The sequence below is a fragment of the Monodelphis domestica genome, chromosome 1, assembly GCF_027887165.1.
Source record: "Monodelphis domestica isolate mMonDom1 chromosome 1, mMonDom1.pri, whole genome shotgun sequence".
In the NCBI taxonomy this organism is placed as follows: Eukaryota; Metazoa; Chordata; class Mammalia; order Didelphimorphia; family Didelphidae; genus Monodelphis; species Monodelphis domestica.
The window spans coordinates 73,684,977-73,700,118 of NC_077227.1; the positions used below are offsets into that span (position 1 = coordinate 73,684,977).

Consider the following 15,142-nt stretch of genomic DNA (forward strand, 5'->3'; position numbering starts at 1 on the left):
CCTTCATACATTTCAGAGTGAGAAGAGACATAGGCCTCCAGCTTTGGTGAACCTTTTCCTAGTTCAAGTGCCCAGAGAGCAGATTCATATTGTCTTTGACACTTTCCCCTACCCCAATTACCGGAGAGAGCTGAGGAATTACTTACTTTAGGTGACTGGACAGAGCAGTGGGGCATGCAAAAAATGTCCTCGGGAGCTGGGAAGAGGGGAAACTGATCAAGTCCTAGAGTGCCAGCTCTGCACGTGTGCCACAGCTTAGCCAATACTGCCCTAGGCTACATACTGCACAAGCTGCAAGTTCAGAAGCAAATGGTATCTATATGCCTCTGATCCAAGGAGCACAAAAAGGGTGTGCTATTTTCTGACCCAAGCTGAAGCCAGCAGCAGAAAACAAGGGTAGCAGTCTCAGAATAAAGGATCTCAGAATCTTGTACATCTTTTTCTCTGGACTTGAAGAGCTTCTCAGTTGGCTAATAGTGGCTAAGTCCATGAGCACTCTACTGGGATTCCAACAAAGGACAAGTCAAAAGTTGCATCAGGTTGACTCAGAAAGAAGTCAGGAAGTTGTACCAGTGATCAGATTTTGCCTTGAATCTGACCACTTCCCAAGCACTGAAATCTTGGTGGTACTCAACATAAAGCTACTACTTATTACCTCAGTAATGCAGCACAAGGACCCAGGAGAACAGAAGTTCACATCATACATTTTCTCTAAAAATGTGCAGAGCATAGCCCTAAAATAAAGGCTACATTTAGGAAGTAGTCTAAGAATGAACAAATAAACACAGAAACAAATTTCATCAGGAAAGACTATTTGGTAATAAGAATATTTAAAATAGAACTGCAAAAAATTCTTTTCATATGGAAGATACTTGAGTAGTTTGCCATTGTTATCTCTAGCTGTTTTTATAGATGAGGAAACTGAATTAAGTAATATTAAGTGACATGTAGAGCTATAAAATATCTGTAAGCCAAATATAAAACAAAAACACAGGATGGGCAGTGTTAAAAATTATTTTAAAAATCAAATGAGGGCACTAGAGCAAAATTGCAAAAAGAAATGAATTATAAAAGAAAAAAGTTGGAAAGAGAATTAATAGTTGTATGAAATATTTTCCAAGATTGAAACTTCTTCAAAATTAAAACAAAGTAGAAGATAGTGGTTTCAGATAAAAAATGTTAAAGACAAAACCAGAAAAATAAATAGAAGAAAATATGAATTGTCTCAGATAAAATAGATCAAAGGGAGAAAATTTAATGATAATTAAACTACCTAAAAATGACAAAAATACCCAGAAATATCATTTTAGGAAATTATAAAATTTCCCACATTTCTTAGAATGAGAGGGCAAATTGAAAAAGAAAAAAAAATCACCAGTCACCTCCTGAAAAATACCACAAAACTGAAAATTCACAGGAATATTATAGTAAAAAATCCATAGATTCTAGATAAATATATGTATATATTTTATATGTGATTTTTTATTTATATCATATGTATATGTATGCATGTATGTATATAGCACGCATCAAGAAAGCATTTGAAAATGGAAGAGTCATAATCAAGATTACATATAATTTAGTGACAATCACTATAATGGCAGAGAAAATTTGGAATATCATATTTCAGAAGACAAAGGATATAGATATTTTTTGTTCAGTCATGTTCTACTCTTTATAATTCTTTTCTTATGGAAGATACTTGAGTGATTTGCCATTGTTATCTCTAGCTGTTTTTATAGATGAGAAAACTGAATTAAGTAAGTTTAAATGACGTGTACAGGGTTACACAGCTACTAAGTGTCTGAATCTGGTTTTGAAATCAGGTCTTCCTGACTCCAGGCCTGTAGTTCTATTCACTGCATCCCTGAGTGCTCTAAAATATTCTTGTCAGGGATGGGATTTGAGCCTGTGCCTCCAAAGGAAGAATAGAAGATTCTTGGCATAAAGGAATTTTGTGCTTAGACTCCTTAGCCATCCTTATAGCCTGTATTCATAGTAGATAATAAAAAGCTTGTATTTGAAAAAAATAAATCTTGCCTTTAGAAATTTCCCTAAATGTAATAGTTACTATTTTGTTTCTATTTAGTCATTTTCAGTTGTCAACAGCTCTTTGTGATGCCATTTGGAGTTTTATTGACAAAGATCCTGGAGTGGCTTGCTATTTCTTACTCCAGCCCATTTTACAGATGAGGAAACTGAGGCAAGTAGGATTAAGTGACTTGCACAGGGTGACATAGCTAGTAAGCATCCACAGCCATATATGAACTAAGAAAAAGGAGTCTTCTTGGCTCCAGAGATGGTACTCTATTGATTGTACCACCTAGCTTCCCTAGCAACTCCTATTTAGAGATAAATAAATTGGATCAAATGACATAACTAATATACAAAAGTATGTTATAGCCTAATGAACTGTCCTCTTGATCTGAATATAAGCTTCAGTTTCTCCTGTACTTCTTCTTGTTTAAAATGTCAATAAAGCCTGTGATCAGTTACTTGGGGGGGGGGGTTGTGTGATTAAAAACATCTCATTTTATATGTGAACCAATATTAGGCTCTCCTTGGTAATTATTACTGATCTCTTCTTTCTGCTCCTCCTCTCCTCTCTTCTCCTGTATTTTTCCTTCCCCTGTTCCTTCTCAACCACCCCGATCCTTCTCTACCATCTGCTCCATTCCCCTGCTCTCTTTTCATCTCCTCTCCTTCTCTCCTATTACCTTTCCCCAGTCATAAGAGAACATCATTCAAATGTTATTTGGAAACATTCATTATTTTGTCAAGATTTTTAATTTCATTTAATTATTGTCAGCTTTTCTAAAATTCTTTTTCCATACTTTTATATTTGTCAACATTTCATTCAATTTACAACCAATATATTTGTCTTGTCGGAATTCAGATTTTCTTTTGTAATTTACAAGTCCTTGTTATGCTATAAAAATAAAAATGAAACAGTAAAGATTTTGAAGTACCTTCGGAATCATCAAAGAGAGATCACATTATATCCAGTATAGTTTTGGTGTCAACTAACGTTTTATTGTATTCTAATTCTTTTTTAAAAATATATTAAATACTTAAGATGGTCAAGGGTACTATGTTAAGATCCTGACTTCTAGAAGAGGCTCTTTGTATCTGTCTGACCCTTCCTCCTCCCTCCTGATGCTTTCTCTCTGAGATTGCTTCCTATTTACTTTGTATATCGCTCTCTCTGGGCTCACTCTCTCAATAAAGCTGCTACATCTTCCTCTCAGGATTCTAGAGGAATCTTGAAGATATTGAGTGTCTCTTTTCTAAGACTATCAACTTGAGGCTCCATTGGCTGGGCTTTCCCATTGTTAGCCCTGAGTGAATAGTGCCCAAGGTCCATTTAACCATGGAACATCAATTAACTTTACTAAAAAGGGGGGATATTTACTTCAAAGATGTGGCAAGGACAAAAATATAAACATTTTCTCCCAGTGCCCTGGGAGTATATTCTTTCCTATGCCATATCATTCTTTGGGAAGAAAGGACCAGAAGTTAGCACAGTTTTTACAGAGCATCAGTACCACAAAGGTTCTGGTCCAAATTCACATTGAGGATGAATCCTCATCTCAGCTGCTTTTTGGCTAGATCCTGAAGGTCTAGCCCTCCTCTTCAGGATAATAATTCTGTAATCACTAAAAACCAATGTGGACTAGATGTCTGGATTCCTGGATGCTCAGATGATGGAATATAAGAAACTCCATTTTGTGCCTGTTTTAATAATTCTCTAGAATTAGTTACAAATAAAGGCATAAAACCAAGATCTATGAATATAGGCTTGATAGTGTTGGCCCTTGGTCTTTCCTTATAGCATTGCCCTTTGTTGGTTGTCATCATTAAATGAGTCAAAAGAAGAAAAGAGGTCCACAAAAAGAAAGAGAGCCAAAGTCAACTTCCCTTTGAAGGCACTTTGAATTCTGGGTCTACAACTGATGTCAATCAAAGGGATTACTGTCTATCATATTATTAGTAGCATAGAACCAGTTATAGAATGTCTACACATGCTCCCAATGTCTCACCAAGGCTCTTCCATTAAGAGACTAAATAGCACCATCATACAGAAAGAGCTGGGTCTGGAGTCAATCTGACCTCAGAGAATGATTAGATGTGTGGATGAAGAGACTTGTGTATGTTTGTAGGTGAAGTGGAAGAATTAGTAGGTGAAGAAAGAATGAATTTAAGTTAGAATGGTTGAGTATTGAGAGAAGGGGCAAGTGAGATCAGTGGTGATGATGGATAAGGAGAGCAGGAAGAGGGAGTGATTCAGAGGCTAGGTGAGGAAGAAGAATAAGTTAGAGGAGAGAGGCAAAGGACAGGATGGAAGAATAGGAGATAGTATTCAGAGAGAGGAATTTCAGAGTTCTGGTTCATTGAAGGAGACTTGGTATGGGTGATGCTGATAACTTAGGGCAGAATAGTAATAAAGTAACAAGACAGTAAGTAGAATGTTACAGTCTCCAAACCCTTAGCAGGGCTGGGGTTGAGGTACCCCTTTTCACTTACCAAGCCATGATGGCTATTCCTGGACAAGTGAAGATGAGTCATACTCTCCCACCATAACTTCTTCTCTTTCTTTCATCCTCCCTTTTCATAGCAAATTCAAGCAATTTGTAGTTTGCTTCTCTTCAGTAGACTATAAGCAGTTTGTTTGTTTTCAAATCTGATGGAATTCAAATATGGGTGCATATCTTTCTGAAGAAACTGAAGGGACTGGGCATGACAGGGATCCAAATTTGCTCCAGGAAGTCCTTTTGGGCACTGAATTCCCAGCAATCTTTTCCATTATCTACGAAGCATGGTACTTTTAGGATCTCAATACCCCTGAATTTTTAGCTCCCACATTCAGCAATCAGTGAAAAATATTCAGTAAAGCAATATTCTGGTCCTGCTTGGAAGGTGTCTTAGAATGGACTTCATACTTAAAAAAATTTTTTTTAGCCCTTAGCTTCCATCTTGGAATCAATACTGTGTATTGGTTCCAAGGCAGAAGAATGGTAAGGTCTAGGAAATGGGGGTTAAGTGACTTGACCAGGGTCACACAACTAGGAAGCATCTGAGGCCAGATTTGAACCCAGGACCTCCCATCTCTGGACATGGCTCTCAATCCACTGAGCAACCTAGCTGCCCCCAGGACTTGATATTTTTTACCCTATCTCTCTTTGTAGATATTCTCCTCCTTCAAATTTATGATACTATTCTTCTCTGTTTCTTCTCTTTGTCGTCTTTTTATTTCTTTTTTGTCTTCATTGGTAAATTGTCATTTATGGTCAACCCCCTAAATATATGGATGACCTCTAAGTCTCCATCCTATTACCTCATTCTCTCTCTGTCTCTTCTCTCTGTCTTTATCTTTCTCTTCTCATTAGCTTTTTTAGCTTTTGGAGTTCAGTTACCAGATCTTTATGTGTAGCTTAATCTGCCTCCTGCCTCATATCACTAACTTCCTTCTAGACATCAATACCTTGATGATTAGATGGGCATCCCAAACCCAACTTGTAAACAGAACTCATTTTTATCCCTTAACCTTATTCATCCTTCTTCCAAAGTTCTGTACTTATTTGGGAAAAGTTCCTTACCAAAACAAAAGATAGGGAGGTTCATAAAAAGTAAAATGGAAAATTCTGGCTTCATAACACCAGATTTATATCACATTATTCCTCTTCATGCACTCAATATTTTAGCCAAGCAGCTGGCTTGCTATACCCAGAACTCAGCATTCTATTTCCCACCTCCATGATTTTGCCCAACTTGCCATGCATACCGAGAATATGTTCCCTTCTTATCTCTACTTCTTAGTACCCTTAGCTTCCTTCAAGGTTCTGCTCAGATGCTGCCACCTGCTCTGTCATCAAGCTGTGAAAACATCAATGGAGCACATAATAATATACATGGATGTCATTTTTCCTGGGACACTCCTTCAACCCCATCACTCTGTCTTGTACTACAGTTATTTGCTTATTCTATACCCAATAAAATATAAGTTATTTCCTTGAGGATTGGGACTGTGATATTTTCTGTCTTTGTATTCTAGGCACCTAACACAATGCCTTGACTATAGTCGGTGATTAATAAATGTTTGTTGAATTAAATTCAATTAATTGCATAGGTGATGTGATTACATGTTATAAAATTATAAGAGTTTGGAACTGCCTATTAAATTAGGTTCAGACAACTCAACATGGCATTCAGGGACCTTTGCTATCTCATTCCATCCTACTTTTATCTCAAATTACCAATAACTCACATTTATATAGCATTTGGAAGTTTAAACAGCATTTCCCCACACCAATTCTGTGACAGAGAGAATGCAAACATGATACCCATTTTACAGCAGAGGAAACAGAGCTTTTAAAAAATATATTAATTCTATCTCACATAAGTTGTAAGTATCAGAGCCAAGATTTGAAACCAGTTCTCATGTCACATCTCTACATGACTCCTCCATGCATCCTTTAGTCCTGCCAAACCATTCCCTATTCCCACCAGGAATCATGGGAGGTGTGGACATCATCTACACCTACAGCAGTGATGTTGCTTGCCCAAGGTCAGTGGCTGCTACGATCCTAGACTTTGATCTGCCAAGGAATGAAAATAAGGGAGAAGAATCTATTCTCTGTGTTTCTCTGTGCCTGATTATTTCCCATGTGGTTGTCAACACACATGTGATGTTCAACTTGGCGGAGCAGTAGAGCCCAGGCTTGGCTGCTGAGTGACTAACAGTCACCCATGAGCTGTAATGTAAACTCTAGCTCTGTGTGTACAAGTAATTTTCCAAACGTCATGCAGTCCTTTTTTGACTCGACCAGGCTTTAAAGAAAATGGAGGCAAGATAACGATCACTTTTAAAAAATAGCCTGTGGTACAGAGGCTAAAATATATACACTATTATGCGGTCTGACTTGAGGGCAGGGGACTCTTTTCATTGAAAGCGAGTGATTTTTCCTGGTTTTGGGTAATCACAACATTTGGCTTCTCAGCTGCAAATACCAACAATCAAAACACATGTTTGGGATAAAATATAGAAGCAGGCTTTCTCCCTTGTGATCTGTTAGCATTGCTCCAACTGTGCATTCCTCATATAAGAAATAACTCCAGCTTTAAACTCTGAAAAGTCCATAAAACCAGGACCATATTTAAAACCCTGACTCACAAGCTGTATGAACTCATGAAAAGTGACATACAGGATTGAGCCAATTATCCATGAAATTCAGACCAAATGAACATGCTGGCCTGAGCTATGGAGCTCATGCGATTATAAATTCAGAGCTGGGAGGGACCCTGTAGATGGCTGGGTTTATTCTCCTCATTTTACATATAAGGAAACTGAGTCACCCTACTTGTTGGTGCCCTCCCTCCCTTACTCTCCTGCAGTTCATGGATTTACTTGTCTGTACACGTACCGTGTCTTTCCCAGAAATACACGAACTCCTGGTGAGCCAAGTCCCTTCCAATCTTTTCATTCTGTCTATATTTCATTCTCCTGCATAGAGACTGATTCAGAAATATCAGCCTCCATCCCGTGTTCCACAAATTTGTCATGTTCAGTCACGTCTGATTTCTTGTGACCCCACTGCGCCCTGAAGTTTGTAAAATGATTTACAAACATTACTTAATGGGATCCTTACAGCATTCTTCTACATTAAGTTTTACATGGATCATCCTCTCCATTTTATAGATGAGCAAACTGAGGCTCAGAGAGTTTAAATGATTTGCCTTGGCCACACAGCTCATCCTTGAGATAAAAATCCTGTTCATGGATGCTTCAGATGACCTCTTCGTTGTCCCCCTTTGCTTTGTTCATATAGACCGAGCCTAATTGAATTATTATTGCCCATTTGTCATACCCTGATGATATCTTTCTAAAAAGTTTCTCTTTACTGAAGGGTGATTAATTTGCCTGACGAATCAGAGATTATGACAAATGACATGGGAAGACATAATAGATTAGTCAGCAGGAAAAATCTGAAAACGAGGAGCAGCTGCTATTGGGTCTGAAGGTCTCAGTGTGACTTTCTGCCTTGTTCTGAGTGGGAGGCATTTTGCGGAGGTCGGTTCAGATTCCAGCACTGCTTTCAAGGTCCCTGAAATGGAACAGGGTTAGGAGATGCTGTGAGGCTTCACCGGGCTCCTTCTCATCATGGCTGTCATGAGGAATTCTGATCCCTAGAGTAACCTGGGAGGAGTGGAAGAGGCTGCTAAGGGGGTATCCATTAGCAGAGGGAATGGCTTGGCATAGAACTGGTGAGGAGCTCACTCAAGGTGGCTGTAAGGCTTCAGGGGCTCACTCCCGATGGACACCCAATGGTGATTGTCTCCCTGGGTAACATCTGTGGCAAATACATCTCCCAGCCATGAAATGGACCCCTGGTTACAGCTGAGGGTAGTGGCTTGTAACCTCTAACATTTATAAAGAGCTTTCAGCATGCCAGAAACTATGCTGATTAATTGTTATCTCATTGAATCCTCACGTCAATCCTCTGAAATAAGCACTATTATTCTCTCTATTTTACAGATGAGGATACTGAGGCAAATAGAGGTTAAGTGACTTGCCCAAAGTGTCTGAGGCTGGATATGAACTGGAGTCTTCTTGACTCCCAAACCCAACATTCTATCCACTGCCTTAGGTGAGGAAGTGGGAAAATTACATTGGAATTCCAGGAGGCACCAGGGAGGGAACCACCACGGTGGAAATTAATACCTACAAATTTTGGTACTTTGGGTCACAGCCTCAGTTATCCTGTGTTAGTTATGGCTCTGCCTCCAGCACTCAATTGTGGATAGCATCTCAGACAGAACCATGCTATATAATAGCAGGTCTCATTATAGCAAACCTCCACTATACTAATATTTTTCAATTTCTTCTTTCTCTTGTGGCCATTCAGCACTTTCTATAAAAATCAATCATAGATCCTCAAAATTAATTGTCCTCTCTGGTCTGAAAAGTCACCTTTGGGCAGAAAATTAGAATGGAGAATGGATATGGGACAGAACAAAGTAGATTTTTTATTTTTTAACATTCTTCTGAATTGTTAGGGGTGGGGATTTTAGGAAGCAAGAAGCCTAAGGAAAGAAGTTTTGAGATATATTATTCAGGGCATTCCTCAGTGGGCCCATGGATTAAGTTACCATTTCTTGAGAAAAATATTCTGCTTTTTTTTCCATTGGGAGAGATTTAAAACACACACACACACACACACACACACACAATGTAACTAGAGGTTCATTGTTCCCCACAGTTAGTGGTTCATCGCTGATATTCATTTTCAAGAGGAATGACTATTATCATCCTTCAACTTACTTCATTTTATCTTGCCAGAAGGAGTGAGTGTGGTCTAGTGGCTAGGCATCTCAAAACTTCAATTATATTCCTGTCTCTCTTGTCTTTGTGGCTTCATTTCCTTTGCTTCTCACTGATACAGAGTCTGAAATATATAATGTACTTAATACAATGGTTCTAAGTAATCTTCAGATGAAAGGAAAATATTATGCATTATTTCCGTGTTTCATATCACAGCCTTGTCAGAGAAGTAGCTTTTCCCTGGGGTTTTTGCCTTCAGAAGAAGATGTTTATTTTCCTCTGGTCCAGATCCCTGGGAGGAATTGGGGGGGGGGAGGGAAGAAGAGGAAGGGGAGGTATAAAATGATTTTAAGATCTACAAATTCATATATAGAATGACAACTGAGACTGAATTTTTCATTCCATCCACCAGATTTCTGAAGTCTTATCTTTGTGTCAAGCAAGACAGAGCAATAAACAGACAGAGATGGAGAGTTAATGGAGGTTTCCAGTTAAGTCCAGGGCTATTGAAGATCCAGAAGTTCCCCTTTGTCCTTCTCTGTAGTAAAGTCTATTCGTTTATAGCAAACACTTGAAAGCACTAAGAACCACATCCTATTTATCTGGAGACAAAACCTATTATAAATGTGACAGCAAAATAGCAAAATTTAAAGAGGACAGGAACTGCCAAGGTTAAACAACACCATTCACTAATGCAGGAGTGAAGCAAAGGAGAAAGAGGAACTAGAAAGAGGATAAATTCACCAAGTCCCAGTACAGCAGCAAATTCTGTCCAGGAACACTTTTTTAAGCAGAAGAAGGCTCTAATTTGTCACAATTATAGGTCTTTTGAGATTACAGCCCCATCCTTGGAGATCCCTCCGACCTGGTAGGCACCTAAAGGTCCCAAAGTGTCCTTGCTTTTTCCTCTTATTTCTATCTCCCATAATCCTTCAGAAAACCTTCTTCCAGATAGCAAAAATTACTTCCAATCGATTGCTTTGCTGATAAGGGGTTACCTGTTGAATTTCTAAATTCCAGCCACCTCACTAAATAACTCAATAAAACTAGCAAGTAAATACATCTTCAATGAACTAAAGAAATCATCCATATTTCTTCAAATAGACATGGATACTGTTGTGATTGTGCAGCTAGGTGATTTCATAGATAGAGATCCAGGACTGTAGATGGGAGATTTGGGGTTTAAATATGACACTTAACCCAAATGCCCAACTCTTATTGCTCTTCTGCCTTGGAACCAATACTCAATATTGATTCTAAGATGGAAGTAAGAATTAAAAAAATAAAACAAACCATTCAGCAGATGAGTTCTAGTTCTAGACATGGCAGCAGGAATAGAAGAGACCCCTTCACTTTTACCAAATGGCATTGAAAAGGAGAGAAAATGGATGGAAAACTGGTGTCAGAGTCAGAAAGTTCTGGGTTCATGTCCAGTCTGTGGTGTGACTAGTCGATTCACTTAACCTTATACTGCCTTTAGGCAATTCTTTAAGACTATAAGCAGCAAAATAAATGCCAAAGCTGAATTGGCAGTTCCATCCAACAGTTCCCTGTTGAAGAGTTTCCTGTACCAAAGAATTCACCAATTTAGTTCAAAAGAATTTTTTACACAGTTTACATTCGCTGATTTAGCCTACATTTAACTTGACAATTGTGGCATTCTATGACATCATTTTCCTATGTCAACTCCAAAAGAAAGAACCATGTAAGAGAGGAAAGCCCTTTGCCCTTTCCCACTAAGAACAAAGTCATTAAGTAATATAGTTTGAGGGGATTTGTTCTTGGTGCATGCTAAAAAGAAACCATCTGACAGTTCCTGATGTGTATAGATTTTTTTTAATCCAGTTTCTAAGAATAAGCGAGCATGTGGCCTCCTTCATAAGTGTGTGTCTCTTGTTCACAAACCAGAGATCTTAATTAAAATCCTGCTAAAGGAAGCAAATCAATTAACGGATATCTTACAAGATGGTTTATTCTATCTTACACAGAGAAAATTACTTATAAGTATCACATTACCGCTTTAGGTGATGCGTTAACAAAGGCTGCTGCTGAACTACATCGTTATCAAGTCAGATAAAAGACACCCTGGGAATCCCAGAGAATTATTATCATACAACACTTTGCCTTGAAATACAGCTCATCTTTCATCCTGCATGAGTAGAACACAGCCTCAGACAGACAGGAGTGTCTAATGGAAGACATATTCATTGATGTCGAAGTCTCTAGATTTCTCCTCCTGGTATAATGAATGATGTTTTTGCAATAGACTTGTAGGTCATTCTGAAAACACCAGATTAGTATAATGGGAAGAGAAAAGAAATCATAGCCTGAGACATTTTGCAGATCATGGGCAAGTTCTTCCCATTCTACACCCTTCTGCCATTTTACCAAAAAAAAATTCTCATCATATTCTTATACTGTCATTGCTAGGTCACAAGGAAGTGGAAAGAATATCAGAGTTTTTGGTCCTGGGTTTGAATCCTGGTCTTGCTATTACACTAAGTTGTCTCTAAAGCCCATTCTATCACTAAATCTACAAATCTATTAACTTACTATGTCACCATGGACAAGTCATTTCTCCTACCTTGAGCCCATTTCCTTATCTGTACAATGAATAAGTTTGATTTACATCTTAACCCACTCTAAATCTGGGATACTACATCCTTCTTTCATTCATATGTCCAGTACTTTTGGGGCAAAAGTTTGTTGTTCAGTCATTTTAGTTATATCTGACTCTTTGTGACACCATTTTGGATTTTTCTTGGCAAAGATACTAAGCTGCTTTGTCCTTTCCTTCTCCAGCTGAGATAACTGAGGCAAGTGGGATTAAGTGGCATGCCTAGCTAGTAAGTGCCTGAGACCAGATTTGAACTTGGGAAGATGAGTCTTCTTGACTCCAGGACTGGCACTCTATATACTGTGTCATCTAGCTGCCTCCAGGTAAAAGTTTACCCCTCTGCTAGGGTCATGGCCACTTTCCTCTATTTCTCTCTCTCTTATTTTTTCATAAAATAATGATCAAACTTTTTAAGTTCAGCACTGTCTGCTATTATACACCAGTTACTTACTCTTCTATCTTAGTTTCCATATTCTTGCTGTTGAGAACTCTGAATGTACCTATGACATAGACATAGTATCCATCAGAGGTAGAATGAGGAATATTTGAAATATTCTGCCTTAGGTAAGTGGCATGAAGCATAGCTTCAAATGAGAGACAAAAAGAAGAAAGATAAAAGTCTGACCCTGGAGTCAAGGCTACTACTAGTAGCGGCATGGCGTGGTGAAGATAGACAAAGACGAAGCTCTTGCTATTCTATCCTACCTACTGATAGTTTTCTATTTTAGATAGTTCCTCTTACTAGCTCAGGTGCTAAGCTCTGATGTTTCAACAATGATGAAGAGCTGTACTTTAAGTCCCACTAATGATTTTTCCCTGAGAAAAAGCCCCATTCATCCCACTCTAGTTTTGGAGATTTTGTGATTAATTAGCTATTATCCTTTGTACTCAAAGAGGTCCAAAATGGCATCACTCTATTAGGGTCAACATACAGTCAAACAACAGTGTTTCCAATGGTGGCTGATCAGACCAATAAAAGCTCAGAAGGCTCTATGACAAGTTGGGCACAAATAGCTTATATGAACATTTGGGATGGAAAAGTCTCTAAATTTGTACATCTCAAGTTTCTTTTGTGCTTTGTTCATGGAAGAAACAACCTCATCCTGCAGTCTTGAGCATGCCATACTGGACCAACCTATGCCAGTATCTCCCATGTCTCACAATTGATACCAAAGTTCTTCCCAGACACCTTAGAGTATCCTTGTATGTATGTCTTCTGACCTCTACGTGAGCATCGGTGACATTGGAAGTGACCAGTGCTTCCTTAGAGTAAAAAGAATATTAACTCTGGATTCAGTGAACATGGGTTCAAATCTCATCCTTAATACTCCCTGTGTGAATTTAGGAAAGTCTATTAACTATTATGGATCTTAGTTTCCTCCACTATGGATTGAGGGGGTTAGACTTTATAGCTTGAAGGGTCCCTTGCAATTCTAGTTCAACAAGGAAGGCGGTTTATAAGGCAGATGAGGATGTCATTAGTTAGATCACAGTGCTGATGAGGCCAAGTTTGTAGATACTGGAGTGAGCTGATTGATTCCTTTTTTTTCCATGTTCCATAGCAATAGACTATACCCATGATCCCTCTTGCAAATGTAAGCTGTTGGTTATAAAAGGAATTGGGGGATGTTATGTGCACAGATCAGTGCAAATCCATCCCCTTAATAACAGAACAACTCAAACTCTTGCCCTAATGCTGCCCATCATACTCATTTAGGAAGGAAAGCATTTCCTCCTTTATTTTTTTAAATAATCGAACTTAAGAATCTTTTCCTTCTCCTTTGTCTGTCAGTAAACATGTTGATTTTGATCCCTGGTGAATTAATTGTCTTGAATGTTAAACTTCTGTGCTGATTCACAGGCACCAATGGAAACAGTAGTAGTAGTCCTCGTCCAAGCCAATCGTACCCCATTGGAAAACAGCTGCCAGTTAGAGTTCGATCACTTGTCCATCTCTGGAAAAGAAGAAAAGCATTTAGTGTGTTTCACAATTCTTCAGCTAAAGATGGGGAGGGCTGAGAAAGTGGGGAGAACACATTTGAATGTGCATAGCCTATAATGGGAATAAAGAGAATCAGCTAAAATGCTGCAGCTGGAAACCCAAGGGAAGTGCCTGTTCCATGAAATTCCTGGAAGCCACCATGAGTTCAGGCATCTGGGCACAGTCTCTAGAAGCATTGGCAGTGGGTCTGAAGGTGGCAGTCCTACTTGGGCCAAGCTCCCACTGATTGTAATGATTGCTTCAGGCAGTCTAAGGCTGCAAGCCTGGAGTTCTATGTCATGTCAAAGGCAACAGGCAGGCGAAATAAGTCTCCATGTACATTATTATGAAGGGGTTTCCAATATCAATATGCACATACACAGGAAGGAACAGGCATGGAATGGTAACTGGAAAACAAGATAAGGGCCAGCCAAGGATACTTGGGGTGGCTGCCACCTTCTTGCAAAGCAGATTTTTCCTTTAAATGCTTGTTAAGTTCATATTATATGACTGGCACAGGAGATAAAGGAAGGTGAAAAATAACCCAATCCTTGCCCTCCAAGAGATCACAATATAATTTGTACATAAAGGTAGTGTCTACCATCTTTAAGTAAAATGACTTTGAGAACTTCTTGCGGGCAAGGGCTGCCTTTTGCCTCCTGTGGTATCCCCAGTGTTTAGCATAATGCCTGGCATTTAGTAGCTTCTTAATAAATGGTGAGTGATTGATTAGAAGGCTCTTACTGATCTGAAGACTTTCCTGATGCCTCCATCTGCTAGTGCTCTCCCTTACTATTTTGTATCTAACTACTTAATATTTATTCTCTTTATATTTTTTCTATATATACTGATATATGGACTTATCTCCCCTGGTAGAATATATCTGACTTGAAAATAGGAATTATTTCATTCTTTGTATTTCTATCTTCAATGCCCAACACAGTATTTCAATGTGTAACAAGACACTTAATACATGTTTGTTGATTGAATTGGAACCATATACATAAATAATCTGATCATTTTGGCTTCAAAAAAAGTGTGCACCAACATTTCCTTAGGGTGCCTTTAATCATTATGGACTAATAGGAAGCAGTCTTAGGTGTCAGTGAATGCTCTGAAGGGAAAAGAAGATGGGTTCTTTTTCCTCAATAATAAGTGTAAAAAGTTTTATGAATAGTTTCTCAGATATCAGTCTCATATCTGAAAAATAAAGAGAACTTTATCC

The 15,142-nt window shown here is 38.5% G+C and overlaps 1 protein-coding gene across 5 annotated transcripts in view; it reads right to left on the reverse strand.

The window, feature by feature from the left end:
• Nucleotides 1-11,136: 11,136 nt before the first annotated feature.
• Nucleotides 11,137-15,142, reverse strand: part of TMEM273 (transmembrane protein 273) — a 185,667-nt gene continuing 181,661 nt past the window's right edge. For all 5 annotated transcript variants that reach the window (XM_056800885.1, XM_056800891.1, XM_056800887.1 and 2 more), the window contains one exon: nucleotides 11,137-13,891. In XM_056800885.1, the coding sequence (XP_056656863.1) occupies nucleotides 13,867-13,891 (25 nt within the window). In that variant the 3' untranslated portion in view covers nucleotides 11,137-13,866. The remainder of the gene's footprint in view (nucleotides 13,892-15,142) is intronic.